Source organism: Jaculus jaculus, chromosome 14, assembly GCF_020740685.1.
Source record: "Jaculus jaculus isolate mJacJac1 chromosome 14, mJacJac1.mat.Y.cur, whole genome shotgun sequence".
Taxonomy (NCBI): Eukaryota; Metazoa; Chordata; class Mammalia; order Rodentia; family Dipodidae; genus Jaculus; species Jaculus jaculus.
The window spans coordinates 21,883,873-21,911,751 of NC_059115.1; the positions used below are offsets into that span (position 1 = coordinate 21,883,873).

A 27,879-nucleotide genomic window follows, 5' to 3' on the forward strand; every position below is an offset into this window, starting at 1 on the left:
GCAAACAAACTCCAGATGCACGTGCCACCCTGTGTTCTGGCTGTACTTGGTTACTGGGGAATTGAAGCCAGATCCTTAAGCGCCTTAACTGCTGAGCCATCTCTCCAGCCCTGTGAATATGTTCTTTGAACATGTAAATTGGGACTAATCTTGTGTACAGCCCAAGGCACACTTGTACAAAAGGGAAAGCTGTCAGTGTGCATGTGACAATGATGAGCAGTCAGGGACAGGCTGTCCTTAGTGTTTGAGGAGTGGGGACAGATCTGCAGGAATGCCCACCCACTCAGGCAGGAAGGCTGCCTCTGGCTTAAAGATTTTGAGGAAGGGAGAGTTTGGAAGGGTGTAGTTGGCCAGGTAGATGGTGTCTCCACCTGCCAAGTAGGCAGCCCAGATCCCAAAGGTCCCTATAGTCATGATGGTGTGGTTGCACTGTGTGAGCAGTGCAAAGTCCTTGGCTGGTGAGCCTTCAGCACCATTGCCTGCAAACACCACGTCCCCTTGGGAGGCATTGATATTTTCCCGGCACCAGGCCATACCGTTGCTAGTGACCACAAAAACTGGTGAGGAGTAGCGTGCCCGGAACCAGTCCAGAGCCTTCTCCAGGTAGCCCCGATCGGCCACCACGCCTTTCCACACATTGGGCATGACATGTACATAGTCCCCCCTGCGTACATGGACACCCACAAAAGTGACCGGCTTGCTCCCGTTTATCCGCAGACCTCTCAGGAAGGCCTGGGCCTCCTCCCGCACGTGGTCATGTAGGCTGAACTCACGTAGGATCTCGGGGCGCAGGTGGTGGTAGAAGGTCCAGGAGCATGGGTACCCTGTGAGACGCACATAGCGCCCTGGAATGTGGCTGTAGCGCTCCTCCATCCAGTCATTGAGGTGGTAGTTCTTCCATGGGATCCTGCTAGCCGTGGAGCTGTGTAGCACAGGGAGGCTGATCCTGAAGATGGGTGCCAGTGTGCTGTGCATGGATGCGGGGATGAAGGCTGGCTGCCCATTCATCCTGGCCAGGGCAAACAGTGTGGCATACTCTCCCATCTGGTTCCCCAGGCGGCCGATGGCATTGATGGTGAACATACCCTGTGGCTGGCTGTCCACTTGCCTCTCTGAGACTGCTGCTGATGCTCCAGTCGTCGGAAGCATCTCCTCCAAAGGGAACTGAATTTTCACAAGTCGCTGCTTGAGGTGGAAGATGGTGGAGGCCATGAAGACAAAGAGGAGAAAGTGGGCCAGGGGGAAGGAGAAAGGCACCGCAGTGCTTGCCATGCTGTCTGGGAGAAAGAGAAGGAAGGGTGCTTTAGCTGGGGACTCTGCTAGGCGTGTGAATGCAGACCTGATAGTGTGTGTGTATAAATATTTGGTAGTTTGACTAGCAGCTCTGAATCCCAGTCTAAAGATATGTCAAGTGCTAGGGCTCTGCCTGGGGTTCCAGAACTTGCTTATGCTGGTGTTGGTTGCTTTTTCTCTCGGCATGGAGCTGTGAAAGGGGGCCAGCTTCTTCCATTAGTATGGAACTTCCCCTGGATCTGTAAGCTTCAAATAGATCCCTTCCTCCCTGGTTTGGAAGTTCATCCCAGCAACATAAAGCTGACTGTGACAGAACCCAAGCCAGGCATTGTGGTACTTGGCTTTAATCCCAGCATCGGGAAGAAGAGGTCAGAGGATTGCTGTCAGTGCAAGGCCAGCCTGAGACTACAGAGTGAGTGTCTGGGCTAGACTGAGACCCTACCTTGAAAAACAAAACAAAAATAATAATGATATAATAATAATACTTTGGTACCCACTTGGCTCCATGCATAGAGAGGACTGTGTATGTGTATTTTCAGACTGGATCTCACATAGTACAAGCTTGTCAAGAGTTTGAACACATGGCCAGCTTCTCATTCATGACCATTCATTTGAACTTGATTTTTGTTTTCAAGGTAAAGTCTCACTCTAGCCCAGGCAAACCTGGAATTCACTATGTAGTCCCACGCTGGCCTCAAACTCACAGGGATCCTCCTACCTCTCAGCCTGGGATTAAAGATGTGCAGCACCACACCTGGCTTCATTTGAACTTGAGACAAGCACATTTCTGCATGATGACCATGGTTTATGCCCACTGTAGGCTGCCTTTAAAAGGTGAACTGGGGCTGGAGAGATGGCTTAGCGGTTAAGCGCTTGCCTGTGAAGCCTAAGGACTCCGGTTCGAGGCTCGGTTCCCAAGGTCCCACGTTAGCCAGATGCACAAGGGGGCGCACACATCTGGAGTTCGTTTGCAGAGGCTGGAAGCCCTGGTGCGCCCATTCCCTCTCTCTCCCTCTATCTGTCTTTCTCTCTGTGTCTGTCGCTCTCAAAAAAAAAAAAAAAAAAAAAAAAAAGGTGAACTGACCCAATCCAATTCTCTCTAAGGTACTCATCAATTAGGCTTGGTGGTGTTACTTGGGAGGCTAAGGCATGAGAATCACTATTTCAAGCTAGCCTGGACAATTTAGCAAGACCCCATCTTAAAAGAAAAATATTAGAGAGCTGGAGAGATGGCTTAGCAGTTAAGGCACTTGGCCAGTAAAGCCAAGGGACCAAGGTTCGATTCCCCAGGATGCAGCTGAAATTTGTTTGCAGTGCTGGAGGCCCTGGAAAAACCATTCTCATCCTCTCTCTGTGTCCATAAATGAATAAAAATAAAATATTTTTTAAAAAAGAATAGCCAGTTGTGGTGGCACACACCTTTAATCCTAGCACTTGGGAGGCAAAGGTAGGAGGATCACCATGAGTTCAAGGCCACCCTGAGGCTACATAGTAAATTCCAGGCCTGCGCTGCAGTGAGACCCTACCCTGAATGAAAAAACAAATATGTATATATAATTAAACATTAAAAGAGATCTGGGATGACAGCTCAGTTGTTGAGCTCCTGCCTAGACTTCACAGTGAGAGGTTGGGGGCATGGCTCAGTGTTAGAGAGCCTGCCTAGAATATGTGAGCTCTTGAGTTCAACTTCCAGTAACCCAAAATGAAGAAAAAAGAAAGGAAGGTCCTGGTGTGGTGGTAGATGACTTTAACCCTAGCACTTTGGGAGGTGAGGCCAGCCTGGGACTATAAAGAATTCCAGGTCAGCCTGGGCTAGAATAAGACCATACCTCAAAATAAAAGGGGGGGGGTGGAGAGATTGCTTAGTGGTTAAGGCATTTGCCTGCAAAGCCAAAGGATCCTGGTTCAATTCCCCAGAACCCATGTAAGCTAGATGAAAAAAAAAAAGAAGGAAGAAAGGAAGGGGAAAAAAGGAATGAAAGGTGAAAAAAGAAAATTAGTTCCAGGAGTGGGGTTGTTATAATCAACACCTCTTCTGAAATATAAGACTCTTTCCTGTAATACCGTTGGAAGTGGAAGGCAGTAACAATTTCACAGGTTGGGACAGAACTTGACCTGATGGGGTGGGTTGTGAAACAGTTCATTAAGCCATTGCTTCAGTTGTCATGGGGCATATCAAAGACTCTAGAGGATGTATTTGGGCAGATGTGGCTGTTATCATTAAGAAACAGAATGTGTAGGCTAGGCTAGAGAGATAGCTCAGCGGTTAAGGCACTTGCATACAAGGCCAAATGACCCAGGTTCAATTCCCCAGAACCCATGTAAAGCCAGATGCACAAAGTGCAGCATGTGTCTGGAGTTCATTTGCAGAGGCTAGAGACTCTGGCATACTCTCTCTCTTTCTGTCTTCAATAAATAAATAAAAATAAACAGGGCTGGAGAGATGTCTCAGTGGTTAAGTACATGTCCTGTACCAGCATGAGGGCCTGAGACTACCCCAGTTCAAATCTCCAAATCCCATATAAACCGTTTCACAGTTTGAGCAGAGATACAAGAATTGACAGAGACCTAAAAGCTTCAGAAAGAGTAAAAAGAGAGCCTGTGGCTTTAAAACAAGATCAGGGGAACTGGCACACACAACCCTGCTGGCAAGTGAGCATATGGGGTGCTGTAAGGGCACATACTCATACATAGACTGCACTACCATACCACATTACCCATGTACACACACAAGCAAAAATTAAGTTAAAAAAAAGTTAATAAGGGCTAGAGAGATGGCTCTGCAGTTAAGGTGTTTTCCTGTAAAGCATAAGGACCCAGGTTCAATTCCCCAGTACCCATGTAAGCCAGATGCACATGGTGGTACATGATCTGAATTCCATTTGCAGTGGCTGGAGGCCCTGGTGCACCCATTCTTCCCATTCCCTCTCTCTCTCTCTCTGTCTTTCTCTCTGTGTGTATAAAATGAAATATTAAAAAATAAAGGGACCTGAAACTCTGAAACTGCTAGAGGAAAAAGTAGGGGAAACCCTTCAACATATTGGTCTTGGCAAAGACTTTCTGAATACAACCCCAGTTGCTCAGGCAATAAAACCACAGATTAATCGCTGGGACCTCATGAAATTACAAAGATTTTGCACTGTAAAGGACACAGTGACAAAAGCAAAGAGGCAACCTACAGAATGGTAAAAAAACCTTCGCCAGCTATATAGAGGATTAATATCTAGGATATACAAAGAACTCAAAAAGTTAAATAATAAGGAATCAAACAAGCCAATCAAAAAATGGGCTTTGGAGCTAAATAGAGTATTCTCAAAGGAAGAAATACAAATGGCATATAAGCATCTAAAAAAATGTTCTACGTCACTAGTCATCAGGGAAATGCAGATTAAAACTACATTGAGATTCCATCTCACTCCTGTCAGATTGGCCACCATCATGAAAACAAATGATCATAAATATTAGCAGGGATGTGGAAAAAGAGGAACCCTTCTACACTGCTGGTGGGAATGCAATCTGGTCCAGCCATTGTGGAAATCAGTATGGAGGTTCCTAAAACAGCTAAAGATTGATCTACCATATGACCCAGCTATAGCACTCCTAGGCATATATCCTAAGGACTCATCTCATTTCCTTAGAAGTACATGCTCAACCATGTTTATTGCTGCTCAATTTATAATAGCTCGGAAATGGAACCAGCCTAGATGTCTCTCAACTGATGAGTGGATAATGAAGACATTTACACAATGGAGTTCTACTCAGCAGTAAAGAAAAATGAAGTTATGAAATTTGCAGATAAATGGATGGATCTGGAAAGGATTATACTAAGTTAGGTAACCCAGGCCCAGAAAGCCAAGCACCACATGTTCTCCCTCATATGTGGATCCTAGCTACAGATGATTGGGCTTCTGCGTGAGAAGGAAAATACTTAGTAGCAAAGGCCAGTAAGTTAAAAAGGAGATATAAAGGGAAGAGAAAGGAAGGTTAGAAGGGCACTTAATAGGTTGATATTGTATATATGTAAGTACAATGATTGAGATGGGGAGGGGATATGATGGAGAATGGAATTTCAAAGGGGAAAGTGTGTGGGGAGAGGGAGGTTATTACTATGGGTTTTTTTTTTTATAATCATGGAAAATGTTAATAAAAATTAAATAAATAAATAAATAAATAAAAGGGCTAGAGCTTGGAGAGATGGCTTAGTGGTTAGGCACTTGCCTGTGAATCCTAAGGACCCTGGTATGGACTTGATTCCCCAAACCCACATAAGCCAGATGCACAAGGTGACGCATGCATCTGGAGTTCGTTTGCAGTGGCTGGAGGCCCTGTGCACCCATTCTCTCTCTCTAACTGCCTCTTTCTCCCTCTGTCTGTCACTCTCAAATAAATAAATAAAAATAAACAAAAAACTAAATTTTATAAAAAAGGGCTTGAGAGATAGCTTAGCAGTTAAGGTGCTTGCCTGTGAAAACTAAGTACACATGTTTGAATGTCCAGGTCTCACATAGCCAGATGCAGTTATGTAGGTATGCAGTGTCACACATGCACACAAGGGGCACATGCATCTGGAGTTCGTTTACAGTGGCTAAAAGGCTCTGGTGCATCCATTCTCTCTCTCTCTCTCTCTCTCTCAAAATTAAAATAATAAAAAAGTTAATAAATAGCGGATTCCTGGTAAGATGGCAGAGTAGGGTAAAAAAAGAGGCAGGAAAACAAACAATGCAGTCTTCTACAAAAAAGTGAAGGTATGTAAGGAATTATTAACTCGACCACAGAAGCAGAAGAGACCTTAGTTCTTAGCTTCTAGCAACCACATAAGCAGTCAGCCAGCAGCAGCTCCAGCATTTTTGCTGGTAAGAGATACATGCCCAGCCCTGCTGGAACCTACAGAAACAGAACCATGGTGAGGAGATTCTCCACTCAGACTAGCTTCCTTTCAAAGTCAAGAAACCTAAAGGAACTGAGTGATGGTACACACCTTTAATCCTATCAGTCGGGAGGCAGAGGTAGGAAGATTGCTGTGAGTTTGAGGCCAGCTTGAGACTACATAGTGAATACCAAGTCAGCCTGGGCAAGAATAAGACCCAAACTCAAAAATTCAAAAAGAAAGAAAGAAAAAAAGACCTCCAGGGAGTCTGATCTAGATGAATGAAATGACAAAGATTCAAAGAAATCAAGAAAGAAGAGCTGCAGAAATGGCTTAGCAGTTAAAGGTGGTTGCCTGCAAAGCTAAAGGACCCAGGTTTGATTCCCAGAACCCACATAAGTCAGATGCATAAGGTGGTGCATGTGTCTGGAGTTTGTTTGCAGTGGCTGGGTGCCCTGGTGTGCTCTCCTCTTTCTCTCCCTGTCTCTTTCTGTCTTAAATCAGGAAGAAAACAAAGGAATCAAAGTAGACAAACTCCTGAAGGAGAACATGGTAAACCAACTTAACAGAATAAGGTAGTCAAAACAAGACATGATAAGGAACTAGAAATACTTAAGAAATACCAATCATAACTACTATAAATGGGCTGTAGAGATGGCTTAATGGTTAAGGCACTTGCCTGCAAAGCCAAAGGACCCAGGTTTGATTCCCAAGGACCCATTTAAAGCTAGATGCACAAAGGGTACATGCATCTGAAGTTCATTTGCAGTGGTTAGAGGCCCTAGTACACCCATTCTCTCTGTATCTGCCCCTTTCTCTTTCTCTCTCTCTCTTTCAAATAAATAAAAATAAAACTCTAAAAAAGAAATAATAGAAATGAAAAACCCAGTAAGTCAAATTATAAAAAAAATCTGTAAAGCTGGGCGTGGTGGCACACATCTTTTTTTTAAAGTAATTTTATTTTTATTTTTATTTATTAGGAAGGAGAGAATGAGAGAGAGGAAATGGGTCCACCAGGGCCTCCTGTCACTGCAAATAAACTCCAGATGCATGTGCCACTTTGTGCATCTTGCTTAATGTGGGTACTGGGGAGTCAAACCTGGGCCATCAGGGTTTGCTTGCAAGCACTTTTAACCACTGGGCCATCTATCCAGCCCATCACTTCTGTTTTTAAAAGTGTGTGCACGCATGTGTGAGACAAAGAGAGACTGAGATCACACACATTATACGTATGGAGGTCACAGGACAACCTTGGTTGTCAGTCCTCACCTTTAACTTCTTTTGAGGCTTAAGATTCACCCCCCCACACACAGTTCATGGAACCCTCTCTAGTTTTAAGAGCTATTCCCACACCCATAAACACATTTTTTACACACACACACACACACACACATTGTGGTGGTTTGTCTCAGGTGTCCCCCATAAACTCAGGTGTTCTGAATGCTAGGTTCCCCAGCTGATGGAGATTTGGGAATTAACGCCTCCTGGAGGGAGTGTATTGTTGGGGGTGGGCTTATGGGTGTTATAGCCAGTTTCCCCATGCCAGTGTTTGGCATACTCTCCTGTTCCTGTTGTCCACCTTATGTGGGCCAGGGGGTGATGTCCACCCAACGCTCATGCCATCGTTTTCCCTGCCATCATGGAGCTTTCCCCTTGAGCCTGTAAGCCAAAATAACCTCTTTTTCCCCACAAGCTGCTCTTGGTTGGGTGATTTCTACCAGCAATGCGAACCTGACTGCAACACACACACACACACACACACACACACACACACACACACACACACATATATAAACATACATATATGCAGTATTTGTCTTAATGACTCTTGGTTACTTTGCTTAATATACTAATTTCCAATTCCACCTATATATCATAATTTCATTTTTATCTTTATGTCAGCGCAGACATTCTTGACTACAGAGTTATCTGACATCAACACTGAATAGGGAAAAGCCACATGTATCCAGATGATCCAGTGGGGCGGGGTGGGGGGAGAAAGGTATTTGGGAAAAGGTTGTAGAAGGGAAACTAAGAAGAATATATCACTGTGTGTGTGTGTGTGTGTGTGCATGTGTGCGCGCACACACACAAGTACAGTTTCAGTAATAGTTTACAAGTCACAGGGTCAGCAGCTTGACAATTTTCACTGGTTTTGTGGGAATTTTACTCCTTTTGAATTTGGTTTCTTTAAAAGATGACTGGAACCGGGGCTTTCCGAGATCTTGGGTAATCCTCGAACATCTTGAGGTAGAACCTGTAGAAGTAATGCGAGCAGAAAAGACCCAGTAGTACGGTGTCGGGCCGTCCAAAGAGTGAGTGAGGCTGCCGGGCAAAGATGCCCGCGGGCACCATGAAGGAGGGCAGCCCTGGGTGCCAAGCTGTTGCTGTACTTTCCATAAAGAGAAGGTTCCCCCAACTACAGAACCAGGGCTCCCAGGGTGGCCACAGCGATGCTCCCAGCCAGCACCGGGCATCTCGCTGCCAGGTTCACAGCCTGTGGCTGCCGCCCACCCGCCGAGATGTGGCACACATCTTTAATCCCAGCACTCAGGAGGCAGAGGTAGGAGGGTCACCATGAGTTCAAGGCCACCCTGAGATGACATAGGTCGGCCTGGGCTGAAGTGAAACCCTACCTTAAAAAACAACAAAAACAAGATTTCTGTAGAAAGTCTCACCAATAGAATAGATCAAGAAGAGGACAGAATATCTGAGCTAGAAGACAAGGTGGCAGATCTAGAACATTCCAATAAAGAGAAAGACAAACTAAAAAGAAGGTAGGAATGGGAATTTCAAGACATTCAGGATACTATGAAGAGGTCAAACTTAAGAATTCAGGATATAATAGAAGAAGAATTTCACTCTAAAGGCCCAGTAGTTTCAATAAGTCATATAAGAAAATTTCCCCCAAATAGGGAAAGAGATGCCACTATAGATATAGGAAGCATTTAGAGCACTAAACAGACAAGACCAGAAAAGATCCAATCTTCACCATATTATCATTAAACTACTAAACATACAAACCAAAGAAAATATATTAAAAGCAGTTAGAGAGAAAAAGCAAGACACTTATAAAAGCAAGACCATCAACATAACAGCAGATTCAGATCACTCAATCCAAACTTTAACAGCCAGCAGGGCTTGGAATGATGTAGTCCAAATTCTGAATGATTATAACTGGCAACTAAGATTACTCTGTCCAGCAAAGCTATCTATCCAAATTGACAGAGAAATAAGGACATTCCACACACACACACACAAAGAAAAAACAGACTAAATGAATATATGACCACTAAGCCAGATCTACAGAAAATACTTGAAGGGATTCTCCACATTGAAGAGAAACGAAAGCATACACATAAGGAAACAGGGAAAAATAAAACATATTCAAATAACAGTTAATACAAGGCAGTAAAGGGAACATAGGAAGCACTATAAAACAAGAAGAATAGCAAGAGTAAATGCATACCTTTCAATAATAACTCTTAATATCAATAGCCTCAATGCACCAATCAAAAGATACAGTCTTGGGTTGGAGAGATGGCTTAGTGGTTAAGTGCTTGCCTGTAAAGCCTAAGGACCCTGGTTCAAGGCTCGATCCCCAGGACCCATGTTAGCCAGATGCACAAGGGTGTGCATGGGTCTGGAGTTCATTTACAGTGGCTGAAGGCCCTGGTGTGCCCATTCTTTCTTTCTCTCCCTCTTTCTCTGTCTGTTGTTCTTAAATAAATAAATAAATGAATGAATGAATAAAAATAAAAAATGGATCTGGGGCTGGAGAGATGGAGTAGTGGTTAAGCACTTGCCTATGAAGCCTAAGGACCCTGGTTCGAGGTTTGATTCCCCAGGACCCATGTCAGCCAGATGCACAAGGGGGCGTATGTGTCTGGAGTTCATTTGCAGTGGCTGGAAGCCCTTATATGCCCATTTTCTCTGCCTCGTTCTGTCTGTCACTCTCAATTAAACAAATAAAAATTAAACAATAATAAAAAAAAACCAAAGGGAGAAAAAAAAAGCAGGATCCAGACTGGAGAGATGGTTTAGTGGTTAAGGCACTTGCCTGTGAAGCCTAAGGACTCATGTTTGAATCTCCAGGTCCCACATAAGCCAGACACCCAGTAATGCAAGTATGCAATGTTGTACTTGTGCGTAAGGGGCACATGCATCTGGAGTTTGTTTGCAGTGGCTGAAGGCTCTGGCATGCCCATTCTCTCTCTTTCTCTCTCTGCTCCTCTCTGTCAAATAATTTTTGTTGTTGTTGTTTTTTCAAGGTAGGGTCTTGCTCTAACCCAGGCTGACTTGGAATTCACTATGTAATCTCAGAGTGGCCTTGAACTCACAGTGATCCTCCTACCTCTGCCCCCCTAGTGCTGGGACTAAAGGCACATGCAACCACACTCAACTCAAATTTTTTTAAAAATTTTATTTATTTATTTATTTGAGAGCGACAGACACAGAGAGAAAGACAGATAGAGGGAGAGAGAGAATGGGCGCGCCAGGGCTTCCAGCACTGCAAACGAACTCCAGACGCGTGCGCCCCCTTGTACATCTGGATAACGTGGGACCTGGGGAACCGAGCCTTGAACCGGGGTCCTTAGGCTTCACAGGCAAGCGCTTAACCACTAAGCCATCTCTCCAGCCCTCAAATATTTTTTTTAAAGCAGGATTTTTCAGTTTGTTGCCTCCAAGGAACTCACCTTTCCATAAAAGACAGACAGACACTATCTTAGGGTGAAAGGATAGAAAATGGTACTTCAAACAAATGGGCCTAGGAAACAAGCAGGTGCTCTTCTAATATCTGACAGAATAGACTTTCAAACCAACATTAGTTAGGAAAAATAAAGAAGGTCACTTTATATTGATTAAAGGAACATGCCAACAGGAGGACATTATAATTCTAAATATATATGCACCAAACACTGGTGCTCCCAATTTCATGAAACAAACACTGTTAGATTTAAGATCACAAATAACACCAAGTACAATTGTAGTGGGTGACTTCAATACCTCACTCTCATCAATTGACAGGCCATCCTGGCAAAACATAAACAGAGGAACATCTGGATTAAATGATGTCATAAAACAAATAGACCTAACAGATATCTGTAGAACATTCCATCCAAATGCTGCAGAATAAACATTCTTTTCAGCAGCACATGGAACATTCTCTAAAACAGACCATATATGAGGACACAAAACAAATCTTAACAAATACAGGAAAAGTGAAATGATTCCTTGTCCTCTACCTGATCAGAATGGGATTAAACTATAAAACAACAGCAAGAAAGATTATAGAACATACACAGACTTATAGAAACTACGCAGTACACTCCTGAATGATGAATAGGTCATTGAAATCAAAGAAGAGAAAAAAATTGACGTAATCAGCCAGACATGGTGATGCACACCTTTAATCTAAGCGCTCGGGAGGCAGAGGCGGGAGGCACACTGTTAGTTTAAGGTCAGCCTGAGATGACAGCGAGTACCAGGTCAGCCTGGGTTAGAGCAAGACACGACCTTGGAAAAAGCAAAAAACATTCATAGAATCAAATGTAGTGATAACACAACACACCAAGACCTATGGAATACAATGAAGGCAGCCCTAAGAGGGAAATTTGTAGCTTTAAGTGCCTAAATAAATAAATAAATGAAATTAGAGGGCTGGAGAAATGGCTTAGTGGTTAAGGCGTTTGCCTGCAAAGCCTAAGAGCCCAGGTTCTATTCTTGAGATCCCACATAAGCCAGTTGCACATGATGGCTCATGCACCTGGAGTTCATTTGCAGTGGCTAGAGGCCCTGGAATGCCCATTCTCTCTCTCTCCATGCTGGGTATGCTGGCGCGCACACCATTAATCCTAGGCAAAGGTAGTAGGACCGCTATGAGTTTGAGGCCAGCCTGAGACTGCATAGTGAATTCCAGGTCAGCCTAGACTACAGCAAGACCCTACTTCAAAAGAAAGGCGAGGCAAGGAAACCTCAAAGGTGAGGCAAGTGCAAGGGTGTACATGCCCACTAGGTGGTGGAAGCATCTGGAATTTGACTGCAGTGCTGGGGTGCACCAATTCTCTCTCTTTCCCTCTGTCTCTCTCTCTCTCTAAAAAAAAAAAATTAAAACTTTAGGGACTGAGATGGCTTAGCAGTTAAGGCTCCTACCTGCAAAGCCCAAGAACCCAGATTCGATTCCCCAGATCCCATGTAAGCCAGATGCGCATGGTGGCACATGCATCTGGATTTCATTTGCAGAGGTTAGCAGCCCTGGTGTGTTCATCCTCTCTCTCTCCTTTTCTGTTCCTCTCGATAATAGATAAATAAAAATAATAAAAACATTTACAATGGCATTCTTCACAGAAATAGAAAAAACTCTTAATTAAAAAAAATTTTGTTTTTAGTTTTATTTATTTGAGAGCGACAGACAGACAGAGAGAGAAAGAGGCAAAGGGAGAAAGAGACAGAATGGGCACACCAGGGCCTCTAGCCACTGCAAACGAACTCCAGATGCATGCGCCCCCTTGTGCATCTGGCTTATATGGGTCTGGGAGAATTGAGCCTTGAACAAGGGTCCTTAGGCTTCACAGGCAACGGCTTAACTGCTAAGCCATATCTCCAGCCCTTAAAATTAATTTTGATGCACAAAAAAACTCAAATAGCCAAAGCAATTCTGGGCAACAAAAATAAGGCTGGCAATGCACAAGGGGTGCACACATCTGGAGTTCATTTGCAGTGGCTGGAAGCCCTGCATACCCATTCTCTCTCTCTGCCTCTTTCTCTGTCGCTCTCAAATAAATAAATAAAAATAACCCCCCAAAAATTAAAAAAAATAAGGCTGGCAGTATCACCATACCTGATTTTAAAATATATTATAGAGCTTGTATAAAGGAAGGGTGGGGGGAAAGATTAATCAAAATTTAAGAGGGTATGAATAATCCATGTGGAAACCTACTTTTGGGACAATGGTGCACCCAGAAGCCATAGATTATTAGTAGAAAAATTCAGTGTTAGATATGGGATACCTTCCAGTGAGTTGTTGGCCAGGGAGGTTCCTCATGCCCCCAAAACATTACAGGCCATTGGTGAGACTCTTGGTTTCCCACCAGGAATATATGGTAAGACCCTATTGCTGAAGACTCCACATACTTGGGCTGCAAGGTCACTAAAAAATCAAACTGGAGCTGAGCTGAAAACCTCCTCCATGTAGACCAGCTGACAGAAAGCTGGAAAAATCTATGTTGCATGTAGGTCTATGGGAGAGAGAGAAGTCATCAGTGGAGATAAACAGTAGACACTGCAAGTCTTAAGTTTGGCCAGCCAGGTCAACTGAGCCAATGGGTGCAATAGTGGCAGGTCTGTTATGAGGGAAACCAACCACTCACTAATTGGACTGGAGGCTCATTCCACAGGAGGGAATACATGCCTGGTATTGAAAACTTATAGTGGGGGAAGTCATGAGCCCTAGGGGTGTAATGCCTGCTGGTGTCTGGCTAAATGCATATATTATGCTCACCAAACTGCCCAGTAAGCACTTGTCTTAATGTTCATACTCATATATTAATGCTACTCTCACTTTTGGGTTAGAGAAGCTTCTCTTTTCAGATAGCAATGACCTCTGGGATGACTCAAAAGGCACCATAGTGCTGAGAAGTGACAGAGGAGTGCTCAGCACTGAAATATCTCTATCATGCCCTCCAAGGCTCAGGGTCCATGGCAGAAGAGGTTGTGGAAAGAATATAAGAGCCAAAGGAAGGGTAAGACTGCTTACAATGTAGTCTTCCAGACACAAAATAGCCCTGGATATCCATGACCTTGCAATGCCTGTACTACCTATGCAAAACCCTTATACTAGGAGGAAAAGATGATGACATCAAATTAAAAGAGAGACTAATTGAGGGGAGAGGGGATATGATGGAGAGTGGATTTGTGAAAGGGAAAGTGGGGGAGGGAAGGGAATTATCATGGTTTATGGTCTATAATTATGGAAGTTGTTAATAAAAAAGTTAAAAATTTTTATAAAGCCATAGTAACCAAAGCAGCATGGTACTGTTACAAAAATAGATGTATAGAGAAATGGAATAGAATAGAGGACCTAGATGTAAACCCAGGCAGTTATAACTATCTCATTTTTAACAAAAATAGCCAGACATGGTGACACACACCTTTAATCCTAGCACTTGGGAGCAGAGGTAGGAGGATTGCTGTGAGTGCATGGCCACCCTGAGACTACATACTAAGTTCTTCCAGGTCAGCCTATGCTAGCATGGATCCCTCCATCAAAAAAAAAAAAAAAAATCCTGGTGTGGTGGCGCACGCCTTCAATCCCAGCACTCGGAAGGCAAAGGTAGGAGGATCACCATGAGTTTGAGGCCACCCTAAGACTACAGAGTGAATTCCAGGTCAGCATGGACTAGAGTGAGATCCTACCTCAAAAAACCAAACCAAGCCAAAAACAAACAAACAAAAAAACTAGAAGACTGAGGGATGGCTTAGCAGTTAAAGCATTTGCCTGCAAAGCTAAAGGACCCAGGTTCAATTCCCCAGGACCCATGTAAGCCAAATATACAAGGTGGCACATGCATTTGGAGTTCATTTGCAGTGACTGGAGGTCCTGGTGTGTCCATTCTCTTGGTCTCTCAAATAAGTAAATGAATAAATAAATAAATAAATAAATAAATATTTTTAAAACCCACAAAAACAAAACTAAAAAGGGCAAAAATACTCACTGGAGAAAAAATAGCCTTTTCAACAATTGGTACTGGGAAAACTGGATTTCTTCATGTAGGAGAATGAAAATAAATCCTTATCTTTCTCCATATACAAAAATCAAGTCCAAATGGATCAAAGACCTTAATATCACATCTAAAACTGAAACTGCTACAGGAAAATGTAGGGGAAAACCTTCAACATATTGGCGCAGGCAACGACTTAATGTGACCCAAGTTGCTCAGGAAATAAAACCACTAATCAACCACTGAGACCTCTGGAACCTCCTGAAATAATAAAGCTTATGTGCAGCAAAGGACACTGTGAATAGAACAAAATGGCAACTTACAGAATGGGAGAAAATCTTTGCCAGCTATACATCTCACAGAGGGTTAATATCCTGGATATACAAAAAACTGAAACAATCTTAGGCTGGAGAGATGGCTTAGCGGTTAAGGTGTTCTCCTGTGAAGCCTAAGGATCGAGGTTTAATTCCATAGAACCCACGTAAACCAGATGCACAAGGGGGCACATGTGTCTGGAGTTCATTTGCAGTGGCTGGAGCCCCTGGTATGCCCATTCTGTCTCTGACTCTTTTTTTAAAATTTTTGATTAATTTATTTTTTATCAACAACTTCCATAATTGTAAACAATGTCCTATGGTAATGCCCTCCCTCCCCCCACTTTCCCCTTGGAAACTCCATTCTCCATCATATTCCCTCTCCCTCTCAATCAGTCTCTCTTTTATTTTGATGTCATCATCTTTTCCTCCTATTATGATGGTCTTGTGTAGGTAGTGTCAGGCATTGTGGGGTCATGGGTATCCAGGCCATTATGTGTCTGGAGGGAGCATGTTATAAGGAGTCCTACCCTTCCTTTGGCTCTTACATTCTTTGCACCATCACTTCTGCAATGGACCCTGAGCTTTGGAAGGTGTGATAGTGATATTGCAGTGTTGAGCACTCCTCTGTCTCTGACTTTTTCTTTAATAAATAAATAAATAATTTCTAAAAACTAAATAAGAAATCAAACAACCTAATCAAAAATTGGGCTATAATAAGGGACAGAGGAGTGTCCAGCACTGAAACATCTCACACCCTCCAAGACTCAGGGTCCATTGCAGAAGAGGTGGAGGAAAGAATGTAAGAGCCAAAGGAAGGGTACCACTCCTTATATACAACTGTCTGGACAGAACTTGGCCTTGATCTCCAAGACCTCGCAGGGCCTAGCAATACCCACACAAGACCCTCATAATAGGAGAAAAAGATGATGACATCAAATTAAAAGAGAGACTAATGGAGAGAGGGAGGAGATATGATGGAGAACAGAGTTATGAAGAGGAAAGTGGGGAAGGGGAGGGAAATACCATGGTTTGTTGTCTGTAAGTACAGAAGTGGAGAGATGGCTTAGTGGTTAAGGCACTTGCATGTGAAGCTTAAGGACCCAGGTTCAATTCTCCAGATGCACATGGTGGTGCATGCATCTGGAGTTTGTTTGCAGTGGTTAGAGGCCCTGAGGCATTCATTCTCATTCTCTCTTTCTCTCTCTGTCTAATATCTCTAATATGTAAATAAAAAATAAAATCTTAAAAAAAAGATGGGGCTGCAGAGATAGCTTAGCAGTTAAGCTTGCCTGTGAAGCCTAACCCCAGTTCAAGGTTCGATTCCCCAGATCCCACATTAGTCAGATGCACAAGGGAGCACACGCAACTGGAGTTCATTTGCCGTGGCTAGAGGCCCTGGTGCACTCACTCTCTCTTTCTCTCTCTGCCTCTTTCTCTCTCTGTTTCTCTTAAATAAATAAATAAAAATAAACAAAATAATTTTAAAAAAGAAACCTAATACCTTAAACATTAAAAAAAAAGTAATTCATTTACCAAAAAAAAAAGTGGGCTATGAGGCTGGGCATTGTGGCACACTACTTTAATCTCACCACTCGAAGGCAGAGGTAGGAGGATCACCGTGAGTTGGAAGCCACCCTGAGACTACATAGTGAATTACAGGTCAACCTGGGCCAGAGTGAGACCCTACCTTGAAAGTCCTCCCCCACCCTCCCAAAAAAGGGCTATGGAACTGAGTAGAGAGTTCTCAAAAGAAGAAATACTTATGGCTAATAAACATCTAAAAACATTTTTTATAACCTTAGCCATCAGGAAAATGCAAATTACAACAACTTTAAGATTCCATATCACTCCTGTCTGAATGGCTATTATCAAGAAAACAAATGAAGAGCCCGGTGTGGTGGTGCACGCCTTTAATTCCAGCACTTGGGAGGCAGAGGTAGGAGAATTGTTGTGAGTCCGAAGTCACCCTTAGACTACATAGTGAATTCCAGGGCAGCCTGGGCTAGAGTGAGACCCTACCTCGGAAAAAAAAAAAAAAAAAAAAAAAAGAGAGAAAACAAGAAAGAAGAAAGAAAGAGAGAGAGAGAGACAGGGAGGGAGGGAGGGAGGAAATGAGGGCATGCAGTAGCACACACCTTGAACCCCAGCACTTGGGAGGCAGAGAGGTAAAAGGATCACCTTGAGTTTGAGGACAATCCCCGGATTCCATAGTGAATTCCAGGTCAGCCTGAGCTAGAGTGAGACCCTACCTCAGGAAAAGAAGAAGAAGGAGAAGAGAAGGAAGAAGAGAGAAAAACCAAAAAAGAAAAGAAAAAGAAAATAAATGAGTCAGGTATGGTGATGCATACTTTTAATCCCAGCCCTCAGGTGACAGAGGTAGGAGGATCGCTTGGGACTGCAGAATGAATTCCAAGTCAACTGAGGTAGAGTGAGACCCTGGCTGGTGGGGGGAGGGGGGAAGGAAAGGAGGGAGGGAAAGTGGGAAGGAAGGGAGGAAAAGAAAACAAATGACAATAAATGCTGGTGAGGGTATGGAAAAAGAAGAACCCTTCTACACTATTGGTGGGGATAAACTGTTGTAGCCATTGTGGAGGTTCCTGCAAAATAGCTAAAAATAGATTTACTGGGCTGGAGAGATGGCTTAGCGGTTAAGCGCTTGCCTGTGAAACCTAAGGACCCCGGTTCAAGGCTCGGTTCCCCAGGTCCCACGTTAGCCAGATGCACAAGGGGGCGCACGCGTCTGGAGTTCGTTTGCAGTGGCTGGAAGCCCTGGCGCGCCCATTCTCTCTCTCTCCCTCTGTCTGTCTTTCTCTCTATGTCTGTCGCTCTCAAATAAATAAATAATAAAAAAAAGAACAAAAAAAATTTAAAAATAAAAAATAAATAAAATAAAAATAGATTTACTATATGATCCAGCCATACCACCTCTTGGTATATATCCTAAAAACTTTACTCATTCCCTTAGAGATACTTGCTCATCCATGTTTGTTGTTCTATTCATGATAGGTAGGAAATAGAACCAGCCTGGATGTCCTTCAGTTGAATAGATAATGAAGATGTGGTACATTTATACAACGGAGTTTTATTTAGCAGTGAGGAAAAATGAAATTATGAAATTTGCAGAGAAATGGATGGATCTGGAAAGAATTATATCACGTGAAGTAACCCAGGCCCAGAAAGCCAACAGCTGCATGTTCTCTCTCATATGTGAATCCTAGTGACAGATGTTTAGATTTGTATGTGAGTCAGAGTAAAAGTCAGTAGCAGAGGCCAGGAAGCGAGAAGTGGGCTATAAGGGAGGCAGGAAAGGGGAGGACTGAAAGGAAAGTGTAATGTAGATATGTAAGTAGAGGGAAGGTTACTGGGGGTGGAATGGTCTAGGTGGGACCAGGGGAAGAGGTTGAAGAAAGGGAGGGGGGGAGGAGGATTCATCAAAATTTAAGATGTTGTGGTGGAGAGATGGCACCTCCTTGGGCCTAATGACTCAAGTTTGATTCCCCAGTACCCACATAAAAGACAGTTGAGGGCTGAAGAAGATGGCTTAACGATTAAAGAATTTGCCTGCAAAGCCAAAGGACCCTGGTTTGATTCCCCAGGACCCACATAAGCCAGATGCATAAGAAGGCACATGCATCTGGAGTTCATTTGCAGTGGCTGGAGGCCCTGACATGCACATTCTCTCTCTCTTTCTGTCTCTCCCTCTCTCTCTACCTCTTTCTTTTCTCTCTCTCTCTCTCAATATATATATATTGCAGTTGCAGCTGGGTGTGGTGGTGCATGCCTTTAATCCCAGCATTTGGGAGGCAGAGGTAGGAGGATTACCATGAGTTCAAGGCCACTCTGAGACAACATAGTGAATTCCAGGTCAGCCTGGGCTAGAGTGAGACCCTACCTTGAATCCCCCCTCTGCAAAAAAACAGTTGCACAAGGTGGCACATGCATCTGCTATTCATTTGCAATGGCTACAGGCCCTAACATGTTCATGTGTGTGCTCTCTCTCTCCATTTCTGTATCTCTCAAATAAATAAGAGACAGAAGGCTGGAGAGATGGCTCCATGGTTAAGGCACTTGCCTACAAACCCTAACCATCTGAGTTCGATTCCCCACTACCTATGTAAAGCCAGAAACACAAAGTGGAACATGTGTCTGGAATTCATCTGCAATGGTTAGAGGTCCTGGCATGCTCATTCATTCTCTCTTTGTCTCTCTCCCCCTGCCCCCTCACATCATAAGTACATTAAAAAAATAATAAAAGAAAGGAATTTTAATGCCAGGGGTGGGCTACCTTCCAGTGAGTTGTTGGCCAGGGAGGTCTCTGGTTCCCTCAAAACATTACAGACCATTGCTCTTGGTTGCCCACCAGAATTAGATAGTAAGACCCTACTTATTTTTTTCTTTTGGTTTTTCAAGGTAAAGTCTCACTCTAGCCCTGGATGACTTGGAATTCACTATGTAGTCTCAGGATGGCTTTGAACTCAGGGCGATCCTCCTACCACTACCTCTTGAGTTCTGGTATTAAAGGCGTGGGATACCATGCCCAGCTGTAAGACCCTATTTCTGAAGATTCCACATATTTGGGTTACAGGTCATTGAGAAATCAAGTTGGAGCTGAGCTAAAAACTTCCTCCCAGTTGAGTGGCTGTTAGAAAACTGGAAAGAGCTATACTGTATGCAGTCCTTTTGGGGAGAAAAATCAACTATGGTAAACAGCAGTGGACAGTGCAAGCCTTCAGATTGGCCTAAGCCCAATGTGCCAACTGGTGTAATAGTGGCATGTGTGTTATGGAGGAAACCCCTTGCTCTCTAATTGGACTGAAGGCCCATTCCACAGGAGGGAATACACGCCTGGTATTAAAAACCTCATCAAAGCCAGGCGTGGTGGTGCATGCCTTTAATCCCAGCACTCGGGAGTCATAGGTAGGAGGATTGCCATGAGTTCAAGGCCACACTGAGACTACAGAGTTAATTCTAGGTCAGCCTGGACCAGAGTGAGACCCTACCTCAACCCCCTCCCCCCCAAAAAAAAACCTCATCAAACGTCTATGGCAGGGCTGGAGAGAGGGCTTAGTGGTTAAGGTACTTGCCTGCGAAGCCTAAGAGCTCTGGTTTGAATCTCCAGGTCCCGTGTAGCCAGATGCAGTGACACAAGCATGCAAGGTTGCACATGTGCCACAAGGAGGTACATGTGTCTGGAGTTCATTCACAGCCACTCATGACCCTAGTACGCCCATCCTCTCGCAAAAGAAAAAAAGGGGGGAGGGGCTGGACAGACGGCTTAGCGGTTAAGGCGTTTGCCTGCAAAGCCAAAGAATTCCAGTTCAATTCTCCAGGACATGTAAGCCAGTTGCATAAGGGGGCACAAGCATCTGGAGCTTGTTTGCTGTGGCTGGAGGACATGGAGGACCCATATTCTCCTCCCTGCCCCCCATCTTTGTCTCTCTCAAATAAATAAAATATATTTTTTAAAAAAGCCTATGGCAGCTGGGTGTTATGGCACATGCCTTTAATCCCAGCACTCAGAGGTAGGAGGATTGATACGAGTTCAAGGCCAGCCTGGGCTACTGAGAAACCCTTTCTCGAAAACAAAGAAAAAAGTTTAAAAATTAGAAAAAAAAAAAATACAAACAACAATAAAAATCCAACAAAGTGAAAGCCAAGTGAAGGGCACATACCTTTAGTCTCAGTATCTGGGGGGCTGAGGTCAGGGATGGCTGTAAATTTGAGACCAGCGTGGACTACACAATGGGTTCCAGGTTAGCCTGAGCTAGAGTGAAACCCTGCCTTTGAAAAAAAAAAAAAGAAAAAGAAAAAGAAAAAACACAGTGGAACCTGATTTGATTCAGGCTCCACCCAGTGCCTGACATCAGCAGACAAGGAGCCTTTAGTTATTTCTTGGCAGTGCCTCAGTGCCCCTGTGGAAGGCCATCAGAATGAATGTGAGCTTTGTGCAAAGGGCAAAGTTGGGGAACCTAAGCAGTGCCACCCAGGTGCAATGTCCAGGTGAGACCAGTAATTTCCAGAACACCAAGCCCTCAGTGTTGGGAATGAAAATGTGGGAGGAGTCAAGGGTATCAGGCCACCTGCTCCAAGGTCTTTGTGGTGTTACCACTTCAGTCCGATCACACCCATTGTTTCACTGGGGACAACCCAGTTTCCAGGTGCCCTGGCTCAAGGCCAACATCCCTGACCACAGACTGCAGCAGCAAGACAAGTGGCTATGAGTTAAGAGGACAGTGGTATCAGATGAAGTAGTTGGGTCCTAACCTGATCAAAGACATGGGGTTACCAGGCCTGTGCAGGGATGGAGTTCAAAGGCCTGCCATTAAATATTGGCACCCAGCCAGGCATGTTGGTGCATGCCTTTAATCCTAGCACTCAGGAGACCCCCCATCAAAATAAATAAATAAATAAAATAAAAAATATTTTTAAAAATGGGTTGTGCATGGTGTTTCACGCTTTTAATCCCAGGACTCTGGAAGAAAAGGTAGGAGGATCACTGTGAGTTCAAGGCTAGCCTGGGAATATATAGTGAATTCCAGGTCAGCCTGGATGAGAGTGAGACCATACCTCAACACACACACACACACACACACACACATATACAGCCAGGCTGGAGAGATGGCTTAGCAGTTAAGGCACTTGCCTGTGAAGCCTAAGGATCCAGGTGCAACTCCCCAGAACCCACATAAGCCAGATACACAAGGTGGCACATGTGTCTGGAGTTTGTTTGCAGTAGTTAGAAGCCATGGCATGCCCATTCTGTCTAATAAACAAATAAATAAATATAGCCAGGTTTGGTAGCATATGCCTTTAATCCCAGCACTCGGGAGGCAGAGGTAGGGGGATCACTGTGAGTTCAGTTCACCCTGAGACTACATAGTGAATTCCAGGTCAGCCTGAGCTAGAGTGAAACCCTACCTCGAAAAACCAAAATAAATAAAAATTAAATAGATATAAAATATATGGGTATGGTGGTGCATGCCTTTAATCCCAGCACTTGAGAGGCAGAGGTAGGAGGATTTATGTGAGTTCAAGGCCACCCCACCTTGGGCTAAAGTGAGACCCTACATCAAAAAAACTAAAATATGTATGTATGTATGTATGTGGGCTGGAGAGATGGCTTAGTGGTTAAGGCATTTGCCTGCAAAGCCTAAGGACACAGGTTCAATTCCCCAGGACCCATGTAAGCTAGATGCAAAATGTAGTGCATGTGCTTGGAGTTCATTTGCAGTCGCTGGTGGCACTGGCATGCCCATTCTCTCTCTCATAAGTAAAATAAAATAAAATAAAATAAAATAAAATAAAATAAATAAATAAAATAAAATATGTTATCCCCAGTACTAATTTGTAATCACCACAATCTCAGAGCCCATCAAGACCACCTGAGTATTACTAAAGGAAACACAGGTGGGGAGTAGTGGACCACACCTGAAATCCTGGCACTTGGGGAGGGCTGAGGCAGAAGGATTGCCGTAAGTTCAAGACGAACCTGAGCTGACGCTTAGAAAAGAAAGGAGCGGGGAGAGGGTATTACCATGGGATATTTTTTATAATCATGGAAAATGTTAATAAAAATTGTGAAAAGATTAAAAAAAAAAGAGTGAGTGTCAGGGCTGGAGAGATGGCTTAGTGGCTAAGTGCTTGCCTGTGAAGCCTAAGGACCCCGGTTCGAGGCTCGATTTCCCAGGGCCCACGTTAGCCAGATGCACAAGGGGGCGCATCCATCTGGAGTTTGTTTGCAGAGGCTAGAGGCCCTAGCACGCCCATTCTCTCTCTCTCTCTCTCTCTCTCTGTCGCTCTCAAATAAATAAAGAAAAACAAACAACAACAAAAAAAAAAAAAAGAAAAGAAAGTAAAGAGAAAAGAAAAAGAAAAGAGGAAGGGAGGTGGAAGGGAGAAAAGACAGAAGAAAGGAAAAAAAAGAGAAGAGAGGATAAATATTCAGGCTTGGTGACTTGATGCTGGGTCTGAATTGAATCTAGCTGGGGACCGGGCTCCCTGGGTCATCCTCAGGTGTTAAATCTGGTTGGGACAACCTCCTCCGGCCCTATGTGGCTTGACTGAAAGGACCTGGTGGGATGGGTTCACCTCCTAACTCAGCTATACTCATGATATTTGTGTATTTCTTTGCTTCTTATTTTGAGTCTGGGAAAGATACTCAGTGGGTAAAGTGCTTGCCTTGGAAACATGACAATGTGAGTAGGACTCCACAGAACTCACATGCAAATACTGAACATGATGGCAAACATTTGTAACCAGTGTTGGAGAGGCAGAGAGAGGTGGATCCCCAGGGTTTCCTGGCCCCACCAGTGTAGCCTGATGATTGTGCTCCAGGCCAGTGGAAAGATTGTCTCAAAAAAGGTGGATGGGAAGCCGGGCGTGGTGGCACACGCCTTTAATCCCAGCACTCAGGAGGCAGAGGTAGGAGGATCACTGTGAGTTCAAGGCCACCCTGAGATGACAGAGTTAATTCCAGGTCAGCCTGGACCAGAGTGAGACCCTATCTCGAAAAACCAAAAAAAAAAAAAAGGTGGATGGGGCTGGAGAGATGGTTTAGCGGTTAAGGCACATGCCTGCGAAGCCTAAGAACCCATGTTTGACTCTCCAGATCCTTCATAAGCCAGATGCACAAGGTGATACAAGTGTGCAAGGTCACACTTGTGTACAAGGTGGCACATGCATCTGGAGTTCGATGCAGTAGCTGGAGGTCCTGGCGCACCAATTCTCTCTCTCCCTCCCTCTCATTAAAACAAAAATGCAGATGGAGGCCAAGCATGGTAGCAGACATCTTTAATCCCAGCACGAGGGAGGCAGAGGCAGGAGGATCTTGTAGGTTTGAGGCCACCTTGAAACTACAGAATGAGTTCCAGGTGGGCCTGGGCTAGAGTGAGACCAAACCTTGAAAAAACAAAAACAATAAGTAAATAAAACCAAACCAAGACAAAAAGGTGGAGGGGCCAGGCATGGTGGCACACATCTTTAATTACAGCACTTACGAGGCAAAGGTAGGAGGTTCACTGTGAGTTTCAGGTCAGCCTGAACTAAAGTGAGACCTTACTTCAAAAAAAGAAAAGAAAGGGGCTGGAGAGATGGCTTAGCGGTTAAGCACTTGCCTGTGAAGCCTAAGGACCCCGGTACGAGGCTCGGTTCCCCAGGTCCCACGTTAGCCAGATGCACAAGGGGGCGCACGCGTCTGGAGTTCATTTGCAGAGGCTGGAAACCCTGGCACGCCCATTCTCTCTCTCTCCCTCTATCTGTCTTTCTCTCTGTGTCTGTCGCTCTCAAATAAATAAATAAATAATTTAAAAAAAAAAAAGAAAGAAAAGAAAGAATGGAAGAAACCAGGCATGGTGGTGAGTGCCTTTAATCCCAGTAATTTGGGAGGCTAATATAGAAGGAACACAGTTGAGTTCTAGGCCAGCCTGAGACTACATAGTGAATTCCAGGTCAACCTGGGCTAGAGCGAGCCCCTACCTCAAAAACAAAACAAAACAATGCTGGATGTGGTGGCGCATGCCTTCAATCCCAGCACTCTACGTCGGGGAGGTGGGGTGGGGAGAAGAAAAAGAAAAAGATAAAAGAAAAACAAGGGCTGGAGTGATGGCTTAGTGGTGGTTAAGGTGTTTGCCTTTGAAGCCTAAGGACCCAGGTTTGATTCCTCAGTACCCACACAAACCAGATGCACAAGGTGGCACATGTGTCTGGGGTTCGTTTGCAGTGGCTGAAGGTCCTGATGTGCCCATTCTTTCTCTCTCTCTCAAGTAAATAAATTCATAAACAAGTAATGAATAAATATTGAAATGAAAAAGAAAAGGTGGATTGAGGCTGGTAGATGGCTTAGTGATTAAGAGTACTTTATGTATAGGCATGAGGGCCTGAAAGAGCTTGAGTTTGCAACTCACATCCTCTCCAAACATCCTGAGTACCTACTGTGTGCTAACACAGGTTGTAATCTATAGTGGGAGAACTAACAGAAAGCAAGCGACGCTCTCCGTACCTCAGGAAGTGTGTGTAGCAAAAGCATGGAGACCTGCAGAACCCCAAGAGACTAGTGTGGGCAAAGCTGAGTGTGGTGGGTACACTTGTAATCCCAGCCCTTGGGAGCTGATACAGGAGGACCACCAAGAATTACACACTAGCCTGGGCCACTACAGTGTGAGATCAGCACATGCATGCGCTGGAACGGCTGGGTATGGTGGTGGTGGTGAACACCTTTAATCCTGGCACTCTGGAAGCAGGGGCAGGAAAATCGCTGTGAGTTTGAGGCCAGCCTGAGACTACAGAGTGAGTTCCAAGTCAGCCTGGGCTAGAGAGAGACCCTACCTCAAACAACAACAATAAAAGGCACAGGAGCACAGGTGCACACCGCTCAGCCTCAACCCAAGGCCTTCAGCATGCTAGGTAGATTCCAGCCATATGCTCTGCTCCTCAGCCATGACCCCAGCCCTCTTTGCTAGTATATAAGAGAGAAGGAGGGAGGGAAGAAAGGAGGGGACTTGCCCTTCTTTGATCATGGGCCTTGACCTCTCTGTGTTTCTGCCACATGTTCTGTAGGCTGAGGGAGCACAGTGCTGATTGAGGGATCCCAAAAGCTGTTCCTGGTGTCACAGACTTATGCTGACCCCATCCTAGAATGAGCGAGTGATGTCATTCTTGCCTGCTTTATATATAGTAAAGACAACTGAAGCTCAGGAGTACCTCAAATGCTTAAACTAAGAGAGAAGCCTGGGTGAGCTGGAGGAAGCCAATGGCTGTAGGGGCAGCCAAGGCCCCAGGGCACTGGAAGGGCTGCAGCCTGGCCCCAACCAGAGCCACAATCCCCAGCCTGGGTTGAACTGTTGCTGGCAGTGGAAGAAACTGGATTTCCCCTGGTTCTCTGAGGTCAGGAAGTTCATCAGCTATCTACCATCCGCTCCTGCAGCTGCATTAGGGACCTTAGGAGGGCCTCGGGGGAGGGGAGAGAGGCGAGGTCAAGCCTGTCTCTTCCTCCATCTGGGTCTCCTGGGGTCTTCCCACCCATGAGGAGGGGAACTGTAGGGGAATGAATTCTGTCCTCCCTCCATTCCACGTCAGGGTGTGTCTGTCTGTCTGTCTGTCTCTCTCTCTCTCTCTTTCTCTTTTTTCTTGGTTTGGTTTCGTTATTCAAGGTAGGGTCTCACTGTAGCTCAGGTTGACCTGGAATTCACTATGTAGTCTCAGGGTGGCCTTGAAGTCACAGTGATCCTCCTACCTCTGCCTCCCAAGTGCTGGGATTAAAGGCTTGCTCCACCACACCGGGCCCCAATCAGGTTCTCTCTATGTAGCTCAAACTAGCCTTGAATTCATGGCAATTCTCTAGCCTCATCTTCCCATGTCCTGGGATAAGAGACATGAGCCAACACGTCCCCTCTGCTCCTCACCATGTCCCTTCTGCTCAGCCTCATTCTGATCTCCAGTCCCCCCTTCATATCCAGAGTGGCAACCCCTCTCCCCCCAGTCATTCCCCTGTGATCCTACCTCTGCCCTGGCCCTCCGGGTGCCCAGCCTGTCTCTCAGCTCTGCTAGTCCCTCCCTATGCCAGGCAGGATGTTATTCTGATCTCCATGGCAGGGATGTGACAGAGCTTATGCTCCACTGAAACCCCCCAACTTCAACATCCAACCAAACAGAATGGGTGCTAAGGGGCTGGAGAGATGGCTGAGTGGTTAAAGCGCTTGCCTGCCGAGCCTAATGAGCCAAGTTCGATTCTCCAGTTCCCATGTAAAGCCAGATGTGCAGAGTGGCACATGCATCTGGAGTTCCTTTGCAGCAGCTGGAGGTCTTGGTGTATCCATTCTCTCTTCTCTCCTCTATCTTTCTTTGCTTGCAAATAAATAAAATAAAGGTAAAAAAGAATGGGTGCTAGGATTGGGAGAGGGACTGAGCAGAGACCCCAGCATCCCTATGGGTGGCCACAGTGAGCCTCGGAGGACCCCTGGGCCCTAGGTAGAGATCCAAAGGCCACAGGGAGGAGAACAGGAAAATCCAGTCTTGCCCAGCCCAGCCCAGCCCAGCCCTGCTCTGGCCTCCATCTACAAGATGATTCCCAGGTGGTTTCTGGGGACTGAGGGAAGAGGCCCGTGGCCGAGGGTGGGGCAAAGGAGAGAGGGGTAGCTGGGGTTCAGGAGCTGATCTGTAGGTTGGGACAGAAGACGGAGCTGAGCAAGCCAGAGCGTGGGGGACTGGTCACACAGGAGCTGAGGACACAGGAGTTGAGGGCAAGCACAGGAACTTGAGGATACAAGAACTGGGATCCAGGAGCGGGGAGCACAAGATTTGGAGGACACAGGAGGACAAAGGAGGCGGAGAGCAGGAGGTGGGGGCTCCAGGAGTTGGGCAACAAAGAGCTAGAGATCCTGCAGGAGGTGGGGAATGAGGAATTGGGGATCCTAGGAGTTGGGGTACAAACAGCTGGGAACCTAGGAACTGGACCCTGGCTGCCAGCAAAGGTCTCTCTTCCCTGGAGGTCCCGGGGTGAGTAGCCAGGGACAGGAGCCTCCACTTCCCTGATTCGTGGGTGGGTTGGGGCCTGTTTTGGTGTGTGGGTGCGCGCTGGTGCAAAGTAGGAGGGCTGTCCCCTTTCTCTCACCTCTTCTGGCTGCAGGGGGGAATAATCCAGGAGTGTGTGGCAGGTAGCTCTGCTAAGGCAGCTCAGCCTCCCTCC

At 45.2% G+C, this 27,879-nt stretch overlaps 1 protein-coding gene across 1 annotated transcript; it reads right to left on the reverse strand.

Annotated features, from left to right (window-relative positions):
* Positions 1-27,879, reverse strand: Fut2 (fucosyltransferase 2). Its single transcript, XM_004672267.2, has 2 exons — positions 27,805-27,879; positions 1-1,277 (listed from the first exon to the last, which is right to left on the reverse strand). Exon 2 carries the CDS (start codon positions 1,270-1,272, stop codon positions 238-240), a length of 1,035 nt encoding a protein of 344 aa, XP_004672324.1. The 5' UTR covers positions 1,273-1,277; positions 27,805-27,879; the 3' UTR covers positions 1-237.

Bases quoted from the DNA above. Each gene is read 5' to 3' on its own strand.
- Fut2 (XM_004672267.2), bottom strand. From the start codon at position 1,272: ATGGCAAGCACTGCGGTGCCTTTCTCCTTCCCCCTGGCCCACTTTCTC.